Source organism: Sinocyclocheilus grahami, unplaced genomic scaffold (assembly GCF_001515645.1).
Source record: "Sinocyclocheilus grahami isolate Dianchi unplaced genomic scaffold, SAMN03320097.WGS_v1.1 scaffold811.1, whole genome shotgun sequence".
Lineage (NCBI taxonomy): Eukaryota > Metazoa > Chordata > Actinopteri > Cypriniformes > Cyprinidae > Sinocyclocheilus > Sinocyclocheilus grahami.
Window position 1 is genome coordinate 359218 of NW_015505990.1, and position 23679 is coordinate 382896.

General features: G+C 36.5%; 1 protein-coding gene across 3 annotated transcripts; it reads left to right on the forward strand.

The window, feature by feature from the left end:
• The first annotated feature begins 4323 nt into the window (after positions 1-4323).
• Positions 4324-23521, forward strand: LOC107562201 (unconventional myosin-XIX-like). 3 transcript variants are annotated; one of them, XM_016246794.1, is made up of 22 exons: positions 4324-4402; positions 4877-5025; positions 5962-6075; positions 7674-7800; positions 7916-7985; positions 8075-8177; positions 8389-8485; positions 8596-8672; positions 10508-10598; positions 11288-11453; positions 11675-11748; positions 11881-12116; positions 12424-12600; positions 12761-12901; positions 14698-14805; positions 14953-15023; positions 15899-15969; positions 16688-16845; positions 16984-17113; positions 18756-18841; positions 20643-20978; positions 22070-23521. In XM_016246794.1, the coding sequence occupies exons 2-22, from the start codon at positions 4993-4995 to the stop codon at positions 22181-22183; spliced, it is 2580 nt and encodes an 859-aa protein (XP_016102280.1). In that variant the 5' UTR covers positions 4324-4402; positions 4877-4992; the 3' UTR covers positions 22184-23521. The 3 variants fall into 3 exon arrangements, with proteins under 3 accessions (XP_016102280.1, XP_016102281.1, XP_016102282.1); XM_016246795.1 differs by lacking the exons at positions 4324-4402; positions 4877-5025 and having other exon boundaries at positions 5977-6001; positions 6039-6075; XM_016246796.1 differs by lacking the exons at positions 4324-4402; positions 4877-5025; positions 5962-6075; positions 7674-7800; positions 8075-8177 and having other exon boundaries at positions 7915-7985.
• Positions 23522-23679: the final 158 nt, after the last annotated feature.

Genomic DNA, 23679 nt, shown 5'->3' on the forward strand with positions numbered 1-23679 from the left:
AGGGTTAAACTCTGGGCTTCGGTAATCAAGGTTGCCGTATGTTTCTTCTCTCCCTATGAAAATACAGCCAAAGGTGGAGGAAGTAAAGAAAAATTGCAGCATTTACTAATGTAATTGGCTATGGAGTAAGTCTTTCAAAAAGAGGTGACCCTTTGTTAGGGCTGAACGATTTTGGAAAATAATCGAATTGCGATTTTTTTTTTCCGATATTGCGATTTAATATGCAATTATTTTTTAAAGCTCTTTATGAGATATAAATCATTGTATAGCATGACCAACACACTATTAGATAGATTAAACATAAATGTTCTTTTCTGTAGGCCAGGCCTATATGTTACGATGAAATTAGGTGATGCATGAATTGATATGAATGACACTTTTATTTAACAACTACAATCACAGTATATTGACTGATTTGTTGAACTTCCAACCTTGTAAGCATGTAATAATTATGACAACATAAAGCACTGACAAATAAGCCTGGTGTAAACATTAATATGAAAGCCAGTAACAAATCACACAAACTAAAGTAGATTGCAGAAATATAAAAACAAGTCTGTTGCTTTACCACACTACTTTAGGTAATTCACAGTCACTGTAATAAACATATGTAAACATGTGGATTGCACTAAACACTGTCTATTAACTTTAGACCAGTGGTTCTCAAACTTTTTTGGTCAAGCCCCCCTTTAAACAGATAAAAAAAAATCGTATTTAATTTAAAAAACCTACAGGGAAAAAACACATGCATCACTTGAAACATTGAAAATAGCATAGAGAGAATAACTGTTATTATTCTGTCGCTGTTATTTTAAATTTTTTGTGGGTTTCATGCTGTCCGCTAAGGCATAGGACACACAGGCTTTCCTCCTCACCAACGACATTAAACACAGTGTCTACACTGGACGCGAGCGGCAAAATACAGGAGAAGGGTCTGGCTGCAGCCTGCGCTTGCACTCTCAGACGTGCATTCTCAGGCTTGCACTCTCAGACACTTGCACTTCCGCTAGCGACTTGCAAGTGACGATTGCAAGTGACATTGTAATTTAGTTTCTTTTGTCTTGTCTTCACCACCTGGCTACTGTTGTAAAATATTGAGAGATTCAAACAAAAAGTAATCAATAAATAGAACAAAAGAAAAAAGACTGCAAGTGACGTCGCTAGCGGAAGTGCAAGTGTCTGAGAGTGCAAGCCTGAGAATGCACGTCTGAGAGTGCAAGCGCAAGGCTGCAACTAGACCCTCTTGAAATACAGTAGAACCGTTATAATCAGTGACGCTGTGTACACTGGATGCAGCACAACAACCCGACATTAAACTGGTGCCTTGTTCTATTTATGACGTACCGACACAAAGTTAATATGATTTGCAACGATCTCTTTGTCACGTCCAGTGTAGAGCTGTTGCGGCGCGACGCACAACTGTAGTGTCCGGTATAGACACGGTGAGTGAAGCCGAGAACAAGATATGCCTCGTCATATTTTCTGCATTTAGCTTTTGAATGACCAGCACCTGCCTGGGTCTGTGCGACTTCATCTATGGCTTTTCTCTTCACTTTCACAAACCGATCCATCTCCCATTCTAATTACGTCCTTTGGCGTTTACAGTTTTATTTATTTCCTTTTTCTGCTGATGGCCCACGCTCGACTTGAAGCAGTGCTGCTTAGACCGATGGGTGTGTCATCAAAGTACTGTGAGAGCTATAAGAGAGTGCGGACGTCTCCATATGCTTTCTCTCGCTGTACTTTGATGTCAAAGGCTACACTGATCGATCTTCAAGTGGAACACCTCTTTACTCTCGCGTGTCACGTGACCGAGTATAATCGTAGTCGCTGCGATTGAAAAATCGTGTTTATTCATATCGCGATATTATCGCAAATGCAATTAATCGTTCAGCCCTAGTACACATTATGTTATCATTACTACTAACTTGTTTAATATTCAGTCCACATGCATGAAGTGTAAAACGAGAAGGGCATAACCTTACGAAAAAAGAAAACACGCAAAAATCGCGGTTGCTGGGGTTCTTGCATTCCTCTGCGGTTTGCTCGTCAATAGCGCGGTATTGCGATATTGCGGTTATCGCGACAGCCCTAGTTGGGTGTCCATATTAGAGATAATCACCATGTTTAGAATGAAACCATCATATTTAAAATCATTATATTTAATCATATCATATAATAAAATATCGTTTGCTATTATTACTGTAAATATATATTCAATTATTACTGGATCTCCTTCAATACTCTCAGAATCTTTACTTATTAAAACTATTTTGTTTCTGTATTTTAAAATATATTTTTTATTAACACATTTTAATGAAAGCATATTTATTGGGGGAAAAAATACTTTTATTTTTTAAAAATAAGCAGAAAATTGTACAAACTTTGCTAAAGTGATTGTTTTGAACAAGTATTAACTTAGACATTATTTGAAAAAAATATTTTAGCTGAAGTATTTGTATAAATATTGTGTGCCTTTTACCCCATGCTGGTGAGCCTTTTACCCCGTGTGTGGGGTAAAAGGCCCCTCTTGCCACCTCATACATTTATACAATTGTTAAACAAAATAAACAACTTAAATGATTCATTTTCACACAAAATATGTTGCTCCATTAATGTTCAATACAACGAATATATTTTTTCTGCAATTATACATTTTAGGCGCAGTGAATGGCACATTTTTTTCTTAAGGTGGGCCTTTAGCTCCGTTGTACCCTATATATACAGTGGGGCAAAAAAGTATTTAGTCAGCCACCAATTGTGCAAGTTCTCCCACTTAAAAAGATGAGAGAGGCCTGTAATTTTCATCATAGGTATACCTCAACTATGAGAGACAAAATGAGAAAAAAAAATCCAGAAAATCACATTGTAGGATTTTTAAAGAATTAATTGGTAAATTGATGAAAATTACAGGCCTCTCTCATCTTTTTAAGTGGGAGAACTTGCACAATTGGTGGCTGACTAAATACTTTTTTCCCCCACTGTATATATATATCTCATTATTTTGATGGGGGCCCTGCAGTAAGTCATAGCCCCGGGGCCCAGTGCGGTCTTAATGCAGCCCTGCCTGCACTAGCCAAGGTCTATCTTACCATTATTTGTTTTTAAGATGTTCACCAGTCAGTTCAGATTCCTCTTAACTTAGTCTTGTTGTGGTTTACCTGTGTTTTTTTATTGGATTAGGAGCGGGCCTGTCCAGTAGACAGTGTGCATGATTAGCTTGTTTTCAGCATGTCCTGACACATGCTGTCAACACATGCTGCCATCAGAGCAATTACATGTCTCAGTTTTAACATGTCTCACCTGATATTCATAAAATGAAGTGCAGGCATATTATTTTTGGGAAATGTTCTTACTCTGTTGCTGCTAATTTAGGAACTTTTGCTTTGTCTTTCAAATGAGGAATAGTACAAGCAATTAGTCAAAACTCAAGGTGTCAACCAAAGGTGCTGGAAATATGACAAGCAAATGTACTGGCTTGACAAATGTAAAAGGCTGTTCTTTTGATAAAAACATCTGACATAAGCTTAATGATGATATTGTGCATTATGTAACACATAGTTGCATACCACCATGGCTCTGAAAATATTTTTTTTTTAAATGAAAAGTTCACCCAAAAATTACAATTTGCTAACCATTTACTCACCCTCAGACCATCCAAGATGTAGATGAGTTTGTTTTATCATGGGAACAGATTTGGAAAAATTTTGCAATACACCACTTGCTCACCAATGGATCCTCTGCAGTGAATGGGTGCCGTCAGAATGAGAGTCCAAACAGCTGATAAAAACATCACAATAATCCACACAACTCCAGTCCATCAGTTAACATCTTGTGAAGTAAAAAGCTGCGTGTTTGTAAGAAACAAATCACCATTATTAAGACGTTTTTAACTTCAAACCGTTGCTTCCGGTACATAACCCATAATATCGCTTTCTTCAGTGTAAAAGTCAATCTTCTGTTGTCCTCTCAGATCTGTGCAAGTGTGTATATGTTTCTCTCCTGATTCAGACAAGATGACTTTTTTAACTGGAGAAAGCAATATTATGGATAGAGGACTCTTCCAAGAAAATGAAAACTTGGCATTTCTGATGATCACTGAACCTGTTTGTTAATGGAATGGCAAAATGTGAATTTGATTGCTGCATCTGTACAGTAAGTGGGACCTATTCTTTATGATAGCATGGTCTTTATTAATTGCATCATCCAGGTAAATGGACTGAAAGACAGAGCCCAGGACCTCAGGAAATCTTTCATTGATTCACTGGAAGAGGACATCAGAGACTTCCTCATCAATGAAGCAGAACTTCACACATACGATGACCTCACTAAAGTCAACCCGGTTACGCCTTCTACAGGTACAGTGTGCAAAAGCACTTGGGAACAGGCTTGTGTGATTTATGTCAGTAATTATATTGATCATTTATCAGCATTGGCCTTATGATGTTTATTGAAAGTAAATAATGCCAAGATTTTTTTTCTTCCCCAATTCAGATAATATGATATTCTTCCACATTACAATAATTTGATGCCTGATTTTAATTCTAGCATGTGAAATTCTAGACTGGAGCTTGAATTCTGATTCATAATATTGACTGTCATATCACATCAAAATTGCGACTTTTTATTTCACAATCCTGACTTTCTTATCACAATTGCGAGTTAACATCTTGCAATTCAGACTTTTTTCCCTTCAGAATCATGAGTTAATATCTCTCAGAATAGCGAGAAAAAAGTCCGAATTGTGAGATAAGTCACAATGACCTCTTTTATATTTTTATCCTGTGGCAGAAACAAGCTTCCATACCAGTCCTGTATGTCTTATTGTGAGTTAATGTGTCAGTCAATTACAGTGGTGGAGTTTTGTGTTTGGCAGTGCTGAAATGTCTGCAGGCCAGGTACAGCGCAAAGGTTTTCTACACACATGCTGGCTGCACGCTGGTCGCCCTCAACCCCTTCCAGCCCATCCCTCACCTGTACTCTCTGGATGTGATGAGGGAATATCACGCCGCCCCTCAACCTCAGGTAAACACACTCAAGTCTGTCAGTACATCTCTAACGTAAAAATATGGAAGTTACGAATACTTTAGTGTGGAAGCTGTAAATATGCCATAAATACTATGAGTTTTTATGGTCATATTAGTGGTTTGATACTTAATTCCGTGCATTGGTAGAAATATGTCAACTGGTTTGGTTTTGTTATAAAATAACTAGCCTTAAGTATTTAGTTTACTGGATTATCATCAAATGAATCAAAAACAGGCATTACTGCTGACTATGTAAGTAATACATATAATATTTCTTGGTAACATTTTTGTTTTTGATGCAAAAATAACTATATTGTGATTATCTATCATTAATATGATATAAAATTACTTGTACCGTGAAGGTTTTGGTCATACCATCCACCCCTAGTCGTATGGGTTTTATATGTTTTCTTCTGAAATGAGAGATCTGTTTCTCCCTTTCAAAGGCTGTTAATGCATAACAGATGACAGGACGATGTTTAGCTGTTCGTTTGCCTTTTGTCATAGTAGAGGACAGTGTCAAAACAATGTTTGCACACCTGCTTTGTTCAGTAAGCAGCAGGTTCACTGATATTAAATGTACAGTTAATGAGTCAGTCTTTAACTTTATATTTAATGCAGCACCAAACAATCTGTTTTTGTTACATCTTCTGAACTTTTTTCATTGTGCCGTGGGCCAGTTACTTAGACAATGCTTTGCTCTGCATGTTTATTTTGACATCAGAGAATGATAATGAAAAAATTGCAAATCAGGAAGTTAGAAAAAAATAAACTGAGGCCGTTCTAGATAATATTGACTAACCTTTTAAGGACGTTTTATGAGACAGGTAAAGGCAGGTTATATTATATGCACTGAAGCATTAGCCATCTCAACCTGATTTACAGAAAGCACTGTTATACAGAAAACAATGTTAAAGCATATCTTTGTACACAGGAGTTTAAGCCACACATCTTCATTGTAGCAGAAGAGGCTTATAGGAATGTGCAAGGCCAGGTGGAGCCCATGAACCAATCGCTGGTCGTCTCTGGAGAGAGTGGAGCTGGGAAGGTAAGTGATGTTTGTTTGGTGTAGGTTCCTAATTCATACTTATGTTTTACAGCTGCTTCATGATATTAAAGTGGTCTAAAAGCAGTCCTAGCGCTTTACTCTGAGTTGCTCTATTCTTCAATACCAGTCTCTTTGTAAAGCTTCATCACATTGTTACAGATTCATAAAACGATCCTGGCTGAAATGTGCCGTTCAAACTGTTCAGATCACATTACAGTTACCAAAACACACCTGTTCAAAATGAACCCAAGGCTTGTTTTTTAAAGGGGGGGTTGATCAGCTTTTTTTGAAGGCTTTATTATGTTTATGAGGTGCAGTGTAACGTGTTCATGCTTCGTTTAAAAAAAAAAAAGCATTATTTTCACATATTTTACCTTTATTCTACACCACTGTTTCCGTTCTCGTCAAAACGGTCTGTTGAGTTCCTGGTTCTATGAAGCCCCTCCCTCAGAAATACGCAATGGGCTCATATTGGTTAGCTGGCCCAGTATGTTATGATTCGCTAACCGCCTAGTGCATGTTGTCCGGAAGCGTCACGCCCCCTTACCATTACAGTAGTTGCATGTGCTCCGGTGTATTGTAAACAATGGCCTTATCAATTTGAGCCTTATCAATCAGACCCAGAGAATATTAGTGAAGAGGATTGAGCAGAACCTTTGCAAGCACAGCTCTTACAGGACGTTTCAGAATGGTATGTTTTTTGTTTGTAGTTGTCTCATATTTTTTAGATATGCTGTTATTTGTAATTGCTACTACTGCTTGTTTGCTTTTGATAAACAGTTTTATCCTGATTAAAGCTTTAGTACAGCACAATACATGACTGTGTTGTAGCATTTTTGTAAAGTAATTGTTTCATTTGTAAAAGTAAGAAGTGTTTGCTTATTAACAAAATCTAGTGTATTGGCATTGAACTCGCAGAGATTGAGATTGTCCTCCGTAAAATGTGCAGCACAGCACAAATTATAATTTTCAGTAACCGAGTTAAAAATAAATTTTAACCATTTTTAATTTTAACCAACAAAGTTGGGATAAAATCGGGGTGAAAATAACAGCGTTTCGACAGCATGTCAACAACTCTACTACAACAACTCTTTGCAGCCCAGCATGGCCTCGCTCCCTTTGTTTCGTGTTCCCGGGGGCAGGGTTTATGTAAATTTTAGGGTTTGTGATGTCACAAACCCAGGAAGAAGCTCGGCGTAGTCCTTTAACAGCAATTTCTTTAAAAGAAAATATCTCCCTTAGAATTTAACTTTGAGCGTTGTAACTTTGCAGACGTTGTTTATGCTCTAACAGCAACTTTACACACTATCTAAAGTTCAAAAAGTGAAATCGTAATCAACCACTCCTTTAACGTTGGAAATTTAGAAAGTCTTTTTATAGCACCTTTTTAGACCGTTTTTGAGTTCTGAATTTTGCAATATGTTTCAAAGTGCAATAAAGTCTCAATGATAAAATAAAGGAAATTCTCATTACTTACTGTCTTTAAATGATCTGTCAAGCTCAAGATTCCAAATACATACCAAGTTTAGAACTGATCTGAATACAGTCAAATCTCAACATGATTTAGACCACATCTCCTTTATTAAATACCTCCTCAGACATGGACGTCACGCTGTCTGATGAAGTATTATGCCACTGTGGCGGCCTCTTCTCAGAAGTGCCAGGACACCGTAGAGAAGATAGAAAGACGAGTACTGGGCTCCAACCCCATCATGGAGGCGTTTGGTGAGAAAGACAGAGGGAAGATGATGTTTTAGTCTCATTTCCTCTCTGAAGTTCTGTGATATCTTCATTACACTCTTTCTAAAAGTCTTTATTTTCCTTTTCCTTTCTTCCCCAGGCAATGCCTGCACATTACGCAATAGCAATAGCAGTCGCTTTGGAAAATACATTCAGCTTCAGCTCAACGGGTCAGTTTTGCTTTCTCTCCGTTTCACACATGAACATGAACCTGAAGCATCTTGCGATTGGTGTAAACATCTGTGATTTTATAATGCAGCTCTCAGCTGCTGGTTGGGGCATCAGTGCAGACGTATCTCTTGGAGAAAACCAGAGTGGCTTTCCAAGCTCCAAATGAGAGAAATTTTCACATATTTTACCAGGTAAAATAAGAGACTGCCTTCACAGAATTTACCAGGAATAAAATACAACCTAAGAATTCCGTATTTTTTATTCTGCCAGTTTATTTCCAGTAATACTATCAGTTCTAATGCTGTATATATGTACATTATCTACAATCATTCAAGGGTGTCAGGCAGTTGGATAGTTTCATTTGAATGTATGTTGGTTGTTTATAATCGGTTTGATTTGAAGATGATGAAAGGAGCCACAGAGAAACAGAGACTGGAATGGATGCTGCCTTTGGATCAAGACTTTGCTTGGTTGCCACATGCTGAGAAAACCTTAGAAGGCAAGTATTGTACTTCAAGAATGTGTCTTTTGAAGCATGAAAGGAGGAATTTGAGGAGGCACTGTGTTATTATTTGACATCTTGCATTCCGTTTGTTTGTGTCTGAGCAGAAGACTGTTTGCAAGAGACTGTGGAAGCCATGATCAACCTTGGCATTGATGAGAGTAAACGGACACAGATTTTCAGAGTAAGTGATATGTTTAAAACTACAGTATATCAAAACCTCAATGGTGATTGGAGATGAATAGTATCCATGTTGGTTGGTGTTTGGTTGTTTTGTTTTTAGATACTTTTAAATGACTGTAGTGATGTTATAAAAACCATACAGTATTTATATAAATAGTGGGTGGAAACTAGGGCTGTGCGATTTGGGGGAAAATATCAAATTGCGATTTTTTTTGACAGATATTGCGATTTTAAATTTGCAAAGTCAAGCTTCAGCTCAATATTGTCAATAATGTGCAGCACAGTATGGGTATCATTACCCTGCTGAAAAAAACAATAGAAACCATCACAGAAATTCTTATAGTTTCCATTAAACCATTACAAAATTAATTTTTGTTTTGCGCATTATTCCAATAGGAATTACTGTTGTTCTATTGGTTGCCATCTGCCAGATTACATCCCACCAATACAATCCATCAAATAGACACCATTATAGTTTACATTAAAACCAAACAAATTCCCATTATAACCCTGAAATCCATTAAATTTGTTATTGTGTTTTGGGAGGGGTTCTATTGTTTTTTTCTTCAGCAGGCAAGATTATAATGGTATAACTACTTTTACAGAATTAACTTCATTTCACAGAAATATTTTTTGATTTTTTATAAATAAAGAACTGTATTTCTTAAGTCAATTATTAAAGTATTACATATGTTACATAGGCTGATTTATTCATTTTAAGTATTTGGGATTTTAAGAGCAAGTGGAAAATGTGCTGAATGTTTCATTTCATCCAAGTGAAATTAGCAAGCAGTTAGACTGAATTTACATTCGTTTTAAATGCGGATCCAGGCGCGTGCGTCAAGCCTCATCCATACTGCCAGATGCGCTCGTGAAGACTTGCGGTGCGGAGCCGGGTCCGAGTATAAACGAGCATTACGAGACAGGCTGCGTGAGTGCGGCAAGCATGAACGGCTCATCCATGACGCGAGATTCGCGCCGCGTGGGGCAGAGAGGAGCAAGTATGAGAAGCATTCACAGACACAGGCTGTGCGTGCGCTCTTCTGAATTGGGAATAGCCAACATGCATCATAAACGTATTTCAAATGAATCTGTTGGGGAGATAAAATGTGTAAGATAACGTTCACATACTAACAAAACATCTAAGAATGTATCTTTTATTCGCCAGTACTGAAAACAGAACCGATACCGATAAGGGAGCTCTTGATATGAGCTGTGACGCAGCTCTTGCAAATTAAATTTTTTGTTAGTTGTCTGTCATTTCGAAGCTTAAGTTGCATACGGTTTTCTTTCATTTGAATTTGCCTAACTATCGATCTGACCCAGTAGACGCCATAATCCCACTCTGTCTCTCTCCCATCCCGCTTTCCGTTTTTTTTTTCAATAGTGGGTGTTTACGCTGTTGGCTAGAGCATTACCGATTGGGGAGAACGGAGGTGCGCTCACTCTTGCCCAGGGCAAGTACGACTGCAACTCAAGGCTGGTAGTCATGCATATGCATATGCTCCACATCGCGTCCACATCGCAGGCTTTGCGATTAGGAAATCGCAACATCTCAAATCGCGATTTCGATTCGATTTCGATTAATCGCACAGCCCTAGTGGAAACACTAAATTACTTCACACTTTGAAAGTAAAAAGTAAATTAACCTTTTGATTTATGAAGGCGAATTATCATTTAGCTTTTGATACAAGTTATATAGATTCATGCACCAAAATAGGACTACGCAGCAGACAAGAAAGTACAGTGTTAACTACTTTGTTGATGGGGCAGATTATAGAAATAAATATTATACTGCTGTTTGAAAAATTACATGATTGTTGTCTCTTTGCAAAGATCCTTGCAGGTCTTCTACAGCTGGGGAACGTGGACTTCAGACCTGCATCAGAAGAGGCTCAGACATGTGATCTTGATGAACACTCCAAAGGTGTGATGTGTTTCAGCTGTATTATTTATATAAAAAGCAAAGTTATGACAGTAAATTAGGCAAGATGAATATTCCAGACATGATGAGGCAAAGTACTTTTATGGATGATGCAAGTTCATGTCTGGGTTGTGACATGTCCCTGTCACATTCCTCCTGTCTCACTAATATTTCCCTGTGACACATTGCTATTTAAAAAATTGCAAATTGCAATTTAAAATATCTGTGAAATGTGAGAATATTTTAAAATGTAGTTTATTCCTGTGATCAAAGCTGAATTTTCAGCATCATTACTCCAGTCTTCAGTGTCACATGATCCTTCAGAAATCATTCTAATATGCTGATTTGCTGCTCAAGAAACATGTCTTATTATTATCAGTGTTGAAAACAGTTGTGCTGCTCCATATTTTTGTGGAAACTGTGATACTTTTTTTGTATCTTTGATAAATAGATAGTTCAAAATCATGTATTTCCAATAGAAATCTTTTGTAACATTAAATGTCTTTACTGCCACTTTTTCAATTTAATGCATCCTCGCTGAATAAATGTATTAAATTATTTCTGTATCTGTTATACAGAGGCCAAAGCCATTAGTAAATATTCCCCCCAAGGACATAGTTCATTTGTGTCAGATATCTGATTAGTGGCATGTGTTGATTACTGCTCTCTCTCTCTCTCTTCATTCTGTGCAGGTTTCCTGCAGAAGACCGCTGACCTGCTGCAGGTGCCGTTAGACGAGCTGCAGTCGTGTCTGACCGTGAGAACTCTACACGCTGGCAAACAGAACGTCCTCAAACCTTGCTCTCAGTCGGAGTGCAGTGTCCGCAGAGACTGTCTTGCTAAAGTCATTTACGCACAGTGAGTCGCATAAACTAGGTTAGGCATTTTATGAAGATGCTTATAGCTACACTAAAACGGCAAGTCTTAGGCACAAAAACACACTCTACTGTACATGCTAAATTTTTTATATAATGCAGCATGTAGAATTTTGCATTATTAATAAAATTCAGTTTACTGAAAGTCAGTCCCGGGAAAACCATTTTAATGAACACATTTAAAGTCTGCTTTTTTATTTACAGGCTGTTTGACTGGTTAGTCACATTCATAAACAACAGTATGTGTGCAGACAGTTCCATGTGGTGCAACTTCATTGGTACATATTCCAAATATTCACTTTTTATTTTAATATATTACTTTCCAGTCAGAATTTAATGTGTGAGATCTTTTATCTTGTTTTCTGAAAGGAATGAAAACACATTTAATCCTTGACTGGTGTCTTCTACAGGTTTGCTGGATGTGTACGGTTTTGAATGCTTCCTCCTGAACAATCTGGAGCAGTTGTGTATTAATTACGCTAACGAGAAACTGCAGCAGCACTTTGTGGCTCATTACCTGAAGGCCCAGCAGGAGGAGTATGTGACTGAGGGGCTGCAGTGGTCCTTCATACGGTACCAAGACAACCAGGGCTGCCTGGACCTAATTGAAGGCAGTCCTTCCAGTATTTTCTCCCTGCTCAATGAGGTCTGCTTACAGTCCTTCATCTCAGAAAAAGTGCCGTATGTGCCGTATAAATATAATTGTAATGCAGGATCTTTGCATGAAGACAATGGCTTTGTCTGTAAAGGCATCTTGCGTTTCTTTTGGATTGTATTCTATTTGAAATTGTATCACAAATGTAGAGATTGCCATTATTTATAACTTTATGATCATCATACATGGTGAAATAGCTTTTTTTAATAGCACTAATGAGTTTATTCTTTCTTTCCCTCTCTTCATTCTTTCTCTTTCTTTTTTTCTAATTCTTTGTCCCTGTATGTCTGTCCTCCAGGATTGTCGTCTGAATAGAGCATCAGATGCGAAGCAGTTTTGTGTGCGTCTGCAGAAGGAGCTGTCACATAACGCCAGCATCAGCTGGGACAAATTCAGCAAACAGCCCCATTTCACTGTGGCCCATTACGCAGACAAAGTCAGCTACCAGATCGAGGGCATGATGGAGAAGAACAAGGTGCATATAAATAGTATAAACTATATAAATAGTTGCATACATAAACTATGTAGTTTGTCTTAGCTGAAATTTCTTCCTTTGGGATTAATAAAGTTTATAAAGTGTTTTATTGCTTTTAAGTGCATGCCTAATTTTGAGTGAATGTCCATTTGTTCTGCAGGATCCAGTTCCCCCTGAGCTCATCAGTCTCCTGCAGAATTCCCAGGATTCATTGCTGCACAGTCTTTTTGCTGATGGTGACCATGAGAGCGAGGGTTTGAGAGGACACAGTAAAGTGGTCACTGTCGTCTCCAAATTCAGGGTACAGGTTTTAAAGATTAAAGATGTTATCGTGTTACGTTTTGTTTTCTGATAGATTTCATTGTGTTGTTATGAATGATTGTGCATTAGCTCTTAATCAATATGATTCACATTATAAGATGATTATAGATCATTTTGTTGTCCCGTTACCTTCTGATATTGATACAGATACTCATTTTTAGATTGACCTGCATCTGTGTTTAAATGCATAAATAATATCATAAGATGAATGTTTTAAATAATTTTTTGAACGTACAAATAAGAAATGTTGGGGAAATGCAATGATACTTTTAAATATGAAACCAAACCAGCAGTAGTTGGTGGCAAATGTTTTAATGAGTGAGTCATTCATTCAGCCAATTCGTTCAAATGCTGATTCATTCAGAAATGAAACAAGTGACTGTCTTATGGGTATTTATGGGTTACTAATACTGAATCATTGACACACTCGATTCGTTCTGTCTAAAATGTAAGTCACTTGATATTAGCTTCTTGTTTATTGTATTGAACTACTATAATAAATGTCATATTGCAATCGTGCTGATATTCGTGAAAACATCTTGATCGTATAATGTTGCTTACCTACATCATATATTATAAATATCTAATTTGTTTTGATTTATGCACAAGCCTCACTCTCACTCAGGCTGTGCGGGCCTCATCTACCGTAACATCAGTACATTATCAGTCATCATCAGTGCAATAAAATCAGAATCATTCTCGCGTGAACATTTTTGGTGGCCAAGTTTCAGTGCTTCCTAGTTATTTATTTTTTACATGGATGTGAGTGTGACTGTCACTCATTGCCTGCGCCGCTGGCAACAAAACGGACCAGCTCGAAATCGGAAATATGTGAGACTGACCATTAGCTCTTAATCAATATGATTCACATTATAAGATGATTATAGATCATTTTGTTGTCCCGTTACCTTCTGATATTGATACAGATACTCATTTTTAGATTGACCTGCATCTGTGTTTAAATGCATAAATAATATCATAAGATGAATGTTTTAAATAATTTTTTGAACGTACAAATAAGAAATGTTGGGGAAATGCAATGATACTTTTAAATATGAAACCAAACCAGCAGTAGTTGGTGGCAAATGTTTTAATGAGTGAGTCATTCATTCAGCTAATTCGTTCAAATGCTGATTCATTCAGAAATGAAACAAGTGACTGTCTTACGGGTATTTATGGGTTACTAATACTGAATCATTGACACACTCGATTCGTTCTGTCTAAAATGTAAGTCACTTGATATTAGCTTCTTGTTTATTGTATTGAACTACTATAATAAATGTCATATTGCAATCGTGCTGATATTCGTGAAAACATCTTGGTCGTATAATGTTGCTTACCTACATCATATATTATAAATATCTAATTTGTTTTGATTTATGCACAAGCCTCACTCTCACTCAGGCTGTGCGGGCCTCATCTACCGTAACATCAGTACATTATCAGTCATCATCAGTGCAATAAAATCAGAATCATTCTCGCGTGAACATTTTTGGTGGCCAAGTTTCAGTGCTTCCTAGTTATTTATTTTTTACATGGATGTGAGTGTGACTGTCACTCATTGCCTGCGCCGCTGGCAACAAAACGGACCAGCTCGAAATCGGAAATATGTGAGACTGACCATTAGCTCTTAATCAATATGATTCACATTATAAGATGATTAGAGATCATTTTGTTGTCCCGGTACCTTCTGACATTGATACAGATACTAATTTTTAGATTGACCTGCATCTGTGTTTATTATGATCATTTGTTTGTCTTTCTGTGAATATGCAGAACTCTCTTGAAAGCCTGATGAAGATTTTACACAGCACCACGCCACACTACACACGCTGCATCAAACCCAACCCTGACTGCAGACCACTCACCTTCAAAAGGGAAGAGGTATGAAAAAACAGATGCATTTCTGTCTGTTCACTTGGGATTCCCTTGAGAGTTACAGGTTTTTAGTTCACAGACTCTTTCATTTCATGAGTTAGTGAGAGTTTATAGTTATACTGGTTAGTTAGTCTTGGTTTGGTTTGCGTTCAGGTTATCGCTCAGCTTGAGGCCTGTGGGATAGTGGAGACCATAAACATCAGTGCAGCAGGATTTCCCATCAGGTAACACTACAAACACATCTCAGTCTCTACATTTAACAATTAATACACTTAATTTTACAACAAATAATTTAATTCAAAATAGAGATGCACCGATTGCAATTTTCATGGCTGATTCCGATTTCTTTTGTAAGTGTGGCCTGCCGATACCGATTTTTGCTGATTCCGGTTTTCTATGAAATATAGGATGTTCTCTCACTCTCAAAATAAAGTGCTCTGTGACTGGAAAGAGGTAGAAATACAATTAACTGAAAATGAGTTGCTTTATATAACAAAACAGATGTCATTTTTCACTAGGTTTAAAAATAGGCAACTTTTTCCTAACCTGTTGTTGTTATTATTTTCATTATTACTATTATTATTACAGCTTTAACTCTTAATTATAGAAAATGAAGACACAAATACATTACTGTTGTAAATTACAATTGTACTGCAAAATTTAAAAAGAATTGAAATTGGTATTGCAATTACATTTTTATTTTAGAAGAGGTGCCATCAATTAATCATAAATTATTCATAAATCACGCGAGAATGATTCTGATAAATAAAATCAGAATAATTCTCGCGTGAACATTTTTGGTGGCCAAGTTTCAGTGCTTCCTAGTTATTTATTTATTTTACACACGGATGTGAGTGTGACTGACCTCATTGCCTGCGCCGCTGGCAACAAAACGGACCGGCTCAAAATCGGAAAGACGTGAGACTGACCGGCCGATTCCGGGTCCCTGGCTGGTCGATCGGTGCATCTCTAATTCAAAATAAGTGTTTAAGAGGGAAGACAACTGGCCAGAATTTTCATATCACCTCACTTTTAGAGACATTATTACAGAATTCCTTTCAGAATCAAAACCAAATTATTTTTTGTATTATTTGTACAGGATCCCATATGGCAATTTCCTCCAAAGATACGGGCTGATCACAAACACCAGACTAACTGCGCAAATGAACAGTATGTAGATCATTAAGTGAACACAAAAGTACTATTTGTTTTTTTTTATTCTCCTCTTTAATTTCTGATTCTTGTCTTTTTCTTTCAGTATCCTCCTCTCATTTCTTCCTATCTTTTTTTATGAACTCAGTGCTTAAATAATATGAATCTGAATTCCTCAGGTGAATTACTGCATGCTTATTTAGTAGATATTTTGCATGTAGTGATGCATTTGCTTGCCTTTTCTTAAATCTCTCGTCACCATTTGCCTTTTCTGTATGTTATTTAAAGGGGTCATATGATGCTATTTTAAAGATAATTATTTTGTGTATTTGGTGTAACAGAATAGATTGACATGCTTTAATGTTCAAAAAACACATTATTTTTCCAATACTGTACATTATTGTAGGTCCTCTATGCCCGCCTCTCTCAAACACGTCGTTTTCAACAAAGCCCCTTCCGACAGCTGGCCAATCAGTCTGCTCTGATTGGCCAGCTGACCCAGTGCATTGTGATTGGCCGAACACCACAAGCACGCGTCGGAAATGTAACGCCCCTTACCATAATCGCAGCTTCAGCTTTCAAAGTAAATATCAAGACAGTTAATAATGTCGTTAGTTTTCATTTTCAAAATTGCCCAGTGCATGAAAAAGCAATGGGTTTACCTCTAGTGTTTTGCCATAAAACACAATAGAGGTATCATAAATGTGTATTTCTAAAGCTCCGCTTTCACCCACAGGCCCTGAGATGAGTAATCAGGCTGTTCTGGGATCTGCTGTAGAGGATGTGCTTAATGTGGTCCTCAAGAGACGTGCCCCAAACTCCACCCTCAGCCCTGATGACAACAACAACATGGTGCACTGTGGCCGGACCAAAGTCTTTCTCACACACTCCCTGGTAAAGCATGCACTCAGCAGCTGTTGAAAGTTCATTGAACTCTTTCGCCCTGTTTACCCTGTCTCGGCTGATCCAATCACAAGCTGTCAGATGTGATTTAATGTGATGTCAGCAGTTAATTTATCGTGTGTTGTGCAGTTGGAGATGCTGGAGGTGCACAGGGACAGGGTGCGCTCACAGAAGGCGTTCTGTATCCAGTGTTGCTGGCGCAGGTACCAGAACCGTCTGCGTAACCTCAAGAGACAGGCTGCCACCCGCTTACAAGCAGGTCAGGATTTATCATCTTTATTTTGTGATTACAGGTAGTATGGTTATATAACAAATAGGGCTGCATAATTTGGGGAAAAAATCAAATTGTGATTTTTTTTTTATTTTCTTTATTTTTTTTCAACACAAAATTTGATTTGCGATTTAAAAAACAAACAAAAAAAAACAACATTTGCTTGTTTGTAGGGCTGCACAATTTGGCCAAAATGTTTTGATCATATAGCAGTATGGCTATTTAAAAAGAAATAACCATTATTATTATCATAATAAATTATTGTTGTTATTTTTGCACTTCAACCGTAAAATTACAGTACTAATATTGTGGCTGTCTTAATTTCATAATTTTAACCGTTACATTTAACCATTGAACTTTTATTTTGACAGAAAAATGCATGGAGACCTTAAAGCTTCTCTTTTGTTGAAAAACAAACAACTTTGTGAAGATAGTTGACACGTCGCATTCCTAAATGCACATTAAAGTGACTTAAACTCAGAGCAGATGCAGAGATGTTCATGTTGAGCAGCATTTACTGTGAACCGAGCCACTCTGAGATGCTGAAACCAGCGGATCATGAACAGCTCACGTGTAAATGAACACAGTGCCGCATTTCACTCTGAAACATGCAGTGCATACATTTATTGCATTAAATCACATCCTTTGCGATTTAATAATTGCATTAAGCTATATTGCAATTTCAGTTTCATTTTGATTAATCATGCAACCCTAATGACACATTACCTTGTTCTAGACATTTCACAATTATTGCTAAATATTAAAGCTGGGAATCAGCTGGTTGTGTTTGTAGGACACTTTTAGACTGCTTGGAGATAAAGTGCTCAAGCGAGAAGCTGTTATTCTTCAGGAATAGACTCAGAGACTGTGCATTACTCTCTGACCTCTGCTTGGCTGAAGGAGCAGACATCTGCTGTGCGTCTAGACGCTGTCACCTGATCAACTTCCTCCTGATTATCCCTTAAACTCAGAACAGAACAGATGCATCTCACCCAAGCCTAATACCTGCTTGACTGAGATCAGTAGAGCCAAAAGCCAAACATCCTTTTGCCTCCAACTGAGTCACAGTAAGATCTCAGGAAATATGAGTGTGTCCTGTTATCAGACTACACTAATTTAGTCCTGCAAATCAAAGACCGATGGTTAATTGAAGGATTACAGTATAATGATGATAAAGTGGCCTATTAACTGTTTACCACCATGTTTTATCTGGTGATGGTTCTGTTTTGATTTGTAACACTGTTGCACACACATAGACCACTTAGCTTGTGGGATTTAGTGCTTGTCATACAATAATCGTATGAGTTTACAATTTCATTTTAAGTTTAACAATTGAATAACTAATTAAAATGTTAACAGTAAATAGGGCCCTATGAAATGTGCTGTATTTTCCCCCAAATTCAGTCTGTTTTAATTCTTCTCTATTCTATTTTTATGATTTAATACATATGAACTTGTGGAGCTATAGTAGTTCATAAATGGCTTAGTGTTTCTTTACTTTTAATCATTTAGCAGATGTGTTTAGCTAATGTGAGAGAGAACGAATATTCTAGGACAAACCGCTGTAATCCAGTATTTCTACAGTATTATATAGTGTTTTGAACTCTCTTTATTTGTATTTTTATCACAGGTGTGAGATCCTGGCTGGTCCGTAGAGAGATTAGGAAATGGCACAAAGCTGCATCAGTCATCCAAACCAAATGGAGGCGCTGGAGGGTAAGCATTGTGGACTGTGCATTACTCTCTGACCTCTGCTTGGCTGAAGGAGCAGACATCTGCTGTGCGTCTAGACGCTGTCACCTGATCAACTTCCTCCTGATTATCCCTTAAACTCAGAACAGAACAGATGCATCTCACCCAAGCCTAATACCTGCTTGACTGAGATCAGTAGAGCCAAAAGCCAAACATCCTTTTGCCTCCAACTGAGTCACAGTAAGATCTCAGGAAATATGAGTGTGTCCTGTTATCAGACTACACTAATTTAGTCCTGCAAATCAAAGACCGATGGTTAATTGAAGGATTACAGTATAATGATGATAAAGTGGCCTATTAACTGTTTACCACCATGTTTTATCTGGTGATGGTTCTGTTTTGATTTGTAACACTGTTGCACACACATAGACCACTTAGCTTGTGGGATTTAGTGCTTGTCACAATGGTGTAAGACGAGTTTACAATTTAATTTTAACAATTGAATAACTAATTAAAATGTTAATAGTAAATAGGGCCCTATGAAATGTGCTGTATTTCCCCCCAAATTCAGTCTGTTTTAATTCTTCTCTATTCTGTTTTTATGATTTAATACATATGAACTTGTGGAGCTATAGTAGTTCATAAATGGCATAGTGTTTCTTTACTTTTAATCATTTAGCAGATGCGTTTAGCTAATGTGAGAGAGAACGAATATTCTAGGACAAACCGCTGTAATCCAGTATTTGTACAGTATTATATAGTGTTTTGAACTCTCTTTATTTGTATTTTTATCACAGGTGTGAGATCCTGGCTGGTCCGTAGAGAGATTAGGAAATGGCACAAAGCTGCATCAGTCATCCAAACCAAATGGAGGCGCTGGAGGGTAAGCATTGTGCTGATTTTTATTTTTATTAATAAAGATGTTGGACAGGACTTGATTTTGTCTATTGGGAATTGATTGGATTGTGAAGGAAAAAAAATGTAAATGCCAATTTAACAATTATTTTTATTATTTATTAATCTTTTAAAATGTAATCAAATGAAAATGTAACAATTATTTTAATTTTTTGGCAAACAAAGTACTGCAGAACAGAGGTTTTAAATTAAAACATGGATGATAAATAGTGCGATATTCCTTAAAACATTTTTATGAATTGTATGATTTATTATTATTATTATTATTACTTTGAGAAGTACATTATACTATATAATAGTAATTTCTCCAAGTTTTTTTTTTGGGCGATTTGTAATGAGGAGCCTTGAGTGCCACACTGTTTAAAATGAAAACATGGATGAAAAATGAAAAAAAAACTACTATTATTATTGTTGTTATTACTGTACAATATGAAAATATTTCTGTGAAAATTTCCTCAACTGAATTTTTTCTTTATATAGCTAATTTTTCCCTTCATGACAACTGTGAGGGGAGTGATTTTTTTTTTATAACTCATCCATTTAAATTATATTAAGCTTTAAAGTTCTGCATAATTAAGGGCGTGGCCACTTGAGTGACAGGTGGATTGCCGCTGCTGTCACCACCGTCGAGCTAGGTGGGCGTGGTTTCAGCAACCAGCTCCCGCCTCTTTGCCCATTTTCGATTATCCGGGAGTGACGCGTTGCCAAGATGGCGACTGCCGGCTCCACCTACTTTAGGCTTCAAAAACGCTCTTCGGAAACCTACGGATGACGTCACGGACACTATGTCCATGTTTTTAATACAGTCTATGTTCTGAATGCAGTTTCATGCTGACTTTAAGTGTAGATTTAGCTTCAGTTATGTGTGTTTTGTGCCGTGTTCTTATCTTTCTGCATTCCTCCTCGATAGGTGTGGATGGATGCATTAGCTGAGGCAGAGCTGGATGATGCTGAGGATTTCATAGAGAATGAAGCATCATCCGCATTGCCGAAGCTGGACCGTCTGCTGAAGGAGAGAGGCTCTGTGCAGCTCTCCAGCATCCAGGAGCCTGTGATGGTCAGAGGTTGGCCCATCGGTCTGGCCATGACCTCTGCTCCCAGCATCACTGTCTCTCTGACAGCCACGGGTTTCCAGCGGATCATGTCTATGATGGCCTGTCTGAAGATCCCATTCAGAAACGGCGAATACAAAGTAAAGACCAACCAGTTTGACCAGGGTGTGGCGTCTATCAGAGCTCAGCCACGGGTAAGAGACGCTTCAAACATACGGGTTAACTGAGCTTTGTTTAGTTCTGTGTGACCTTGAATGATTCCAGGATAAATACAGCTTACACATGTCTATGACATGCTGTCAATTATTTTTGTATTATTTATGTACTATTGTATTTATTAATATTTTGAATTAGGTTTTATTTTTCTATTTTAGTTTTCATTTTAATTTTCAAGTTTAAGTCATTTTGTTATGCGCTTTTGTCATTTATAATTAAATTGTTTTTAATATAAAAAATTCTATTTAGCTTTATTTTTGTGTTTTAGTTTTAGAAATTTTAGCTCTTCAATTTAAACGTATTAATTTCATTTAGTTGCCAAGGTAACATTTCTTAGTTTTAAGTTTGTCGTTCATCTAATATTTATATTTTATTTTAGCTTTATTACTTAAAATATTTTAAATAGATCTTTACTCTGAGGTAGATAAAGTTGTTACATTTTAATGTGGATTTTTTCTTGGTGAATAAGTGCAAGGGACATGTATTATGAAATTTTGTAAACAGTAATATTTATATACTATTGTATTTCATTTTATTTTTGGTAATTTTATAATGCGCTTTTGTAATTTTTGTAATTTATTAGATTTTTTTATTTTATCTTTATTTTTAGCTTTACTACTTTATGAATAGTTATTTTAGTGTTGATATACTCTATAGTTTTTGTTAATATTTTGAATTAGATTTTTCTTTTAATTTTCACTTTTATGTTTTCAGTTTATTTTTGGTTAAAGTTTTAGTAATTGTCTTTTATGTTTTTGTCATTTTTATTAGTTTTTAAATATATCTGTACATTTTTTTAATTCATTTTAATTTGTTTACTTTGTTATTTTAGTACTTCAAGTTTTTATTTCAGCTAGTTTCCAGGGCAGTACAGTACAAAATTAAAGATATAATAAAATACAAAATAAAAACAAAGTACAAAAAGTATGTAATAATGTGTCAAATAAACATTAACAAAAAGGTTTATGGTTTTAGTAAACTATAATGACCCTGACACATTTTGATGTGAGATTATTGTATCTTTTTTAAAATATTGCTTTAACTGTTATGTAACTTATGTTTTTGACAGGGCTCCATTAAGGTGCATCTTCAGAGATCTCCGCTGCTGTACGCTGACATGCACCCAGTGCACAAGACAGACGTGGTGACCGGATTCAACCAGATCCTGCTGGAGAGGCCCTGAGATCTCATGCTGTTAAAAGCTTTCGTGCAATCAGTGCACCTTTGAAATACACTACATTAAGTGATATTAAATATTTAGCTGCCTTATTGTTAGTGCAATTCAGTGTTTAGTTGTATTTACTCTCTCAGGTTTCAGTGTGACGCACAAGTGCCTTTAATTCTGCTGTGCGTTCAATCAGTAAACACTTGACTTTTTTAGCTTTATACAACAAAGCTTCCATTTTATACTAGCATGACCTGTCATGATTAAAATCGTGTTTCTTGCGCAGCTTGAAAATGATATTTGTAGATAAGATTTTAGTTTTTGGTCTGAATTTATTCATATTATGCTGCTAAATATACCAAATAGTGTATTTTCAAAACCTTGCATTTGATTTCCATTAATATCAGTGTACAAACGTATAAAATAACAGGCTTTAAAACATTGTGATGCTATAATGATATTAGTAAGTTATAATGATAGTTGAGGGAGAGTATAGTATTCATAAAGACTATATTAGTACAAGTTTTGTACACTTTTCTTGTCATCTTTTTTTAAATTGTATTCATTGCACAATGTAAGACATGAAACACTACATGGTAAATACTGGGAAAATCCATGGTTTCTGCATTGCTTACTTACCAAAGCAAACTGAATTAAAATACTGTTTGCATATGTATCTCTAGTTCTTCATTTTGTCAGAATACTTTTTGCTGTTTTAGACTGAAATTGATTTTTAAACACCAACTGCTCAAAAGCACAACACAACATTCCTCCGTAAATCATGAGTTTTTGGTTATGAGACACTGAATTGCATGTGCAAACTGTATTTATGACTAAAAATAATCTATATCTCTGTATATTTATACTCTCAGGGCGTTAATCAGCAGGTTTTCTAGTACAACACATAGTACTTCTTTAACAAACCAGTCAGACACTTGTCAAACTTCGATAATGCCAATAAAGATCATTTCAGACTTGTTCTGTTTTGGATTTATTTTTACTCTATCTGTAGTCTGGAAAATTCATTATAAAATGCATGTAATTAATTACTGACTGCTGTATTGAGACACAAAAGCTCAGTAATGTTGAGAAAACATGAATATTCAACAACAATTTTTCAGAATACTAAATGCTACAAAGCTTGACAGCTATTTTATCGTACAGGTTTATTTGTCAGATAGAAGTCTAAAGTCTAAAAGCCTCCGGAAGGTCCATCAATGACAAAACATGTTTCTTAGTATATGTTGTTTAAACCTCTGAAGAACAAGTCGTGCAAATGCTGGAATTACTCCGCAGATAGTCTCTTAAAGGAATAATTCACCCTAAAATGAAAAATTGACTCACCCTCAGGCCATCCAAGATGTAGATGAGTTTGTTTCTTCATCAGATTTGGAGAAATTTAGCTTTCCATCAATGGATGCTCTGCAGTGAATGGGTGCCGTCAGAATGAGAGTCCAAACAGCTGATAAAAACATCACAATAATTCACTCCAGTCCATCAGTTAATGTCTTGTG

Coding starts and splice junctions, on each gene's coding strand:
- LOC107562201 (XM_016246794.1), top strand. CDS start 4,993: ATGAGGGAATATCACGCCGCCCCTCAACCTCAG. Junction 7,986..8,074: donor ATTCAGCTTCAGCTCAACGG/GTCAGTTTTGCT, acceptor TTTATAATGCAG/CTCTCAGCTGCTGGTTGGGG. Junction 8,486..8,595: donor TGCTGAGAAAACCTTAGAAG/GCAAGTATTGTA, acceptor GTGTCTGAGCAG/AAGACTGTTTGCAAGAGACT.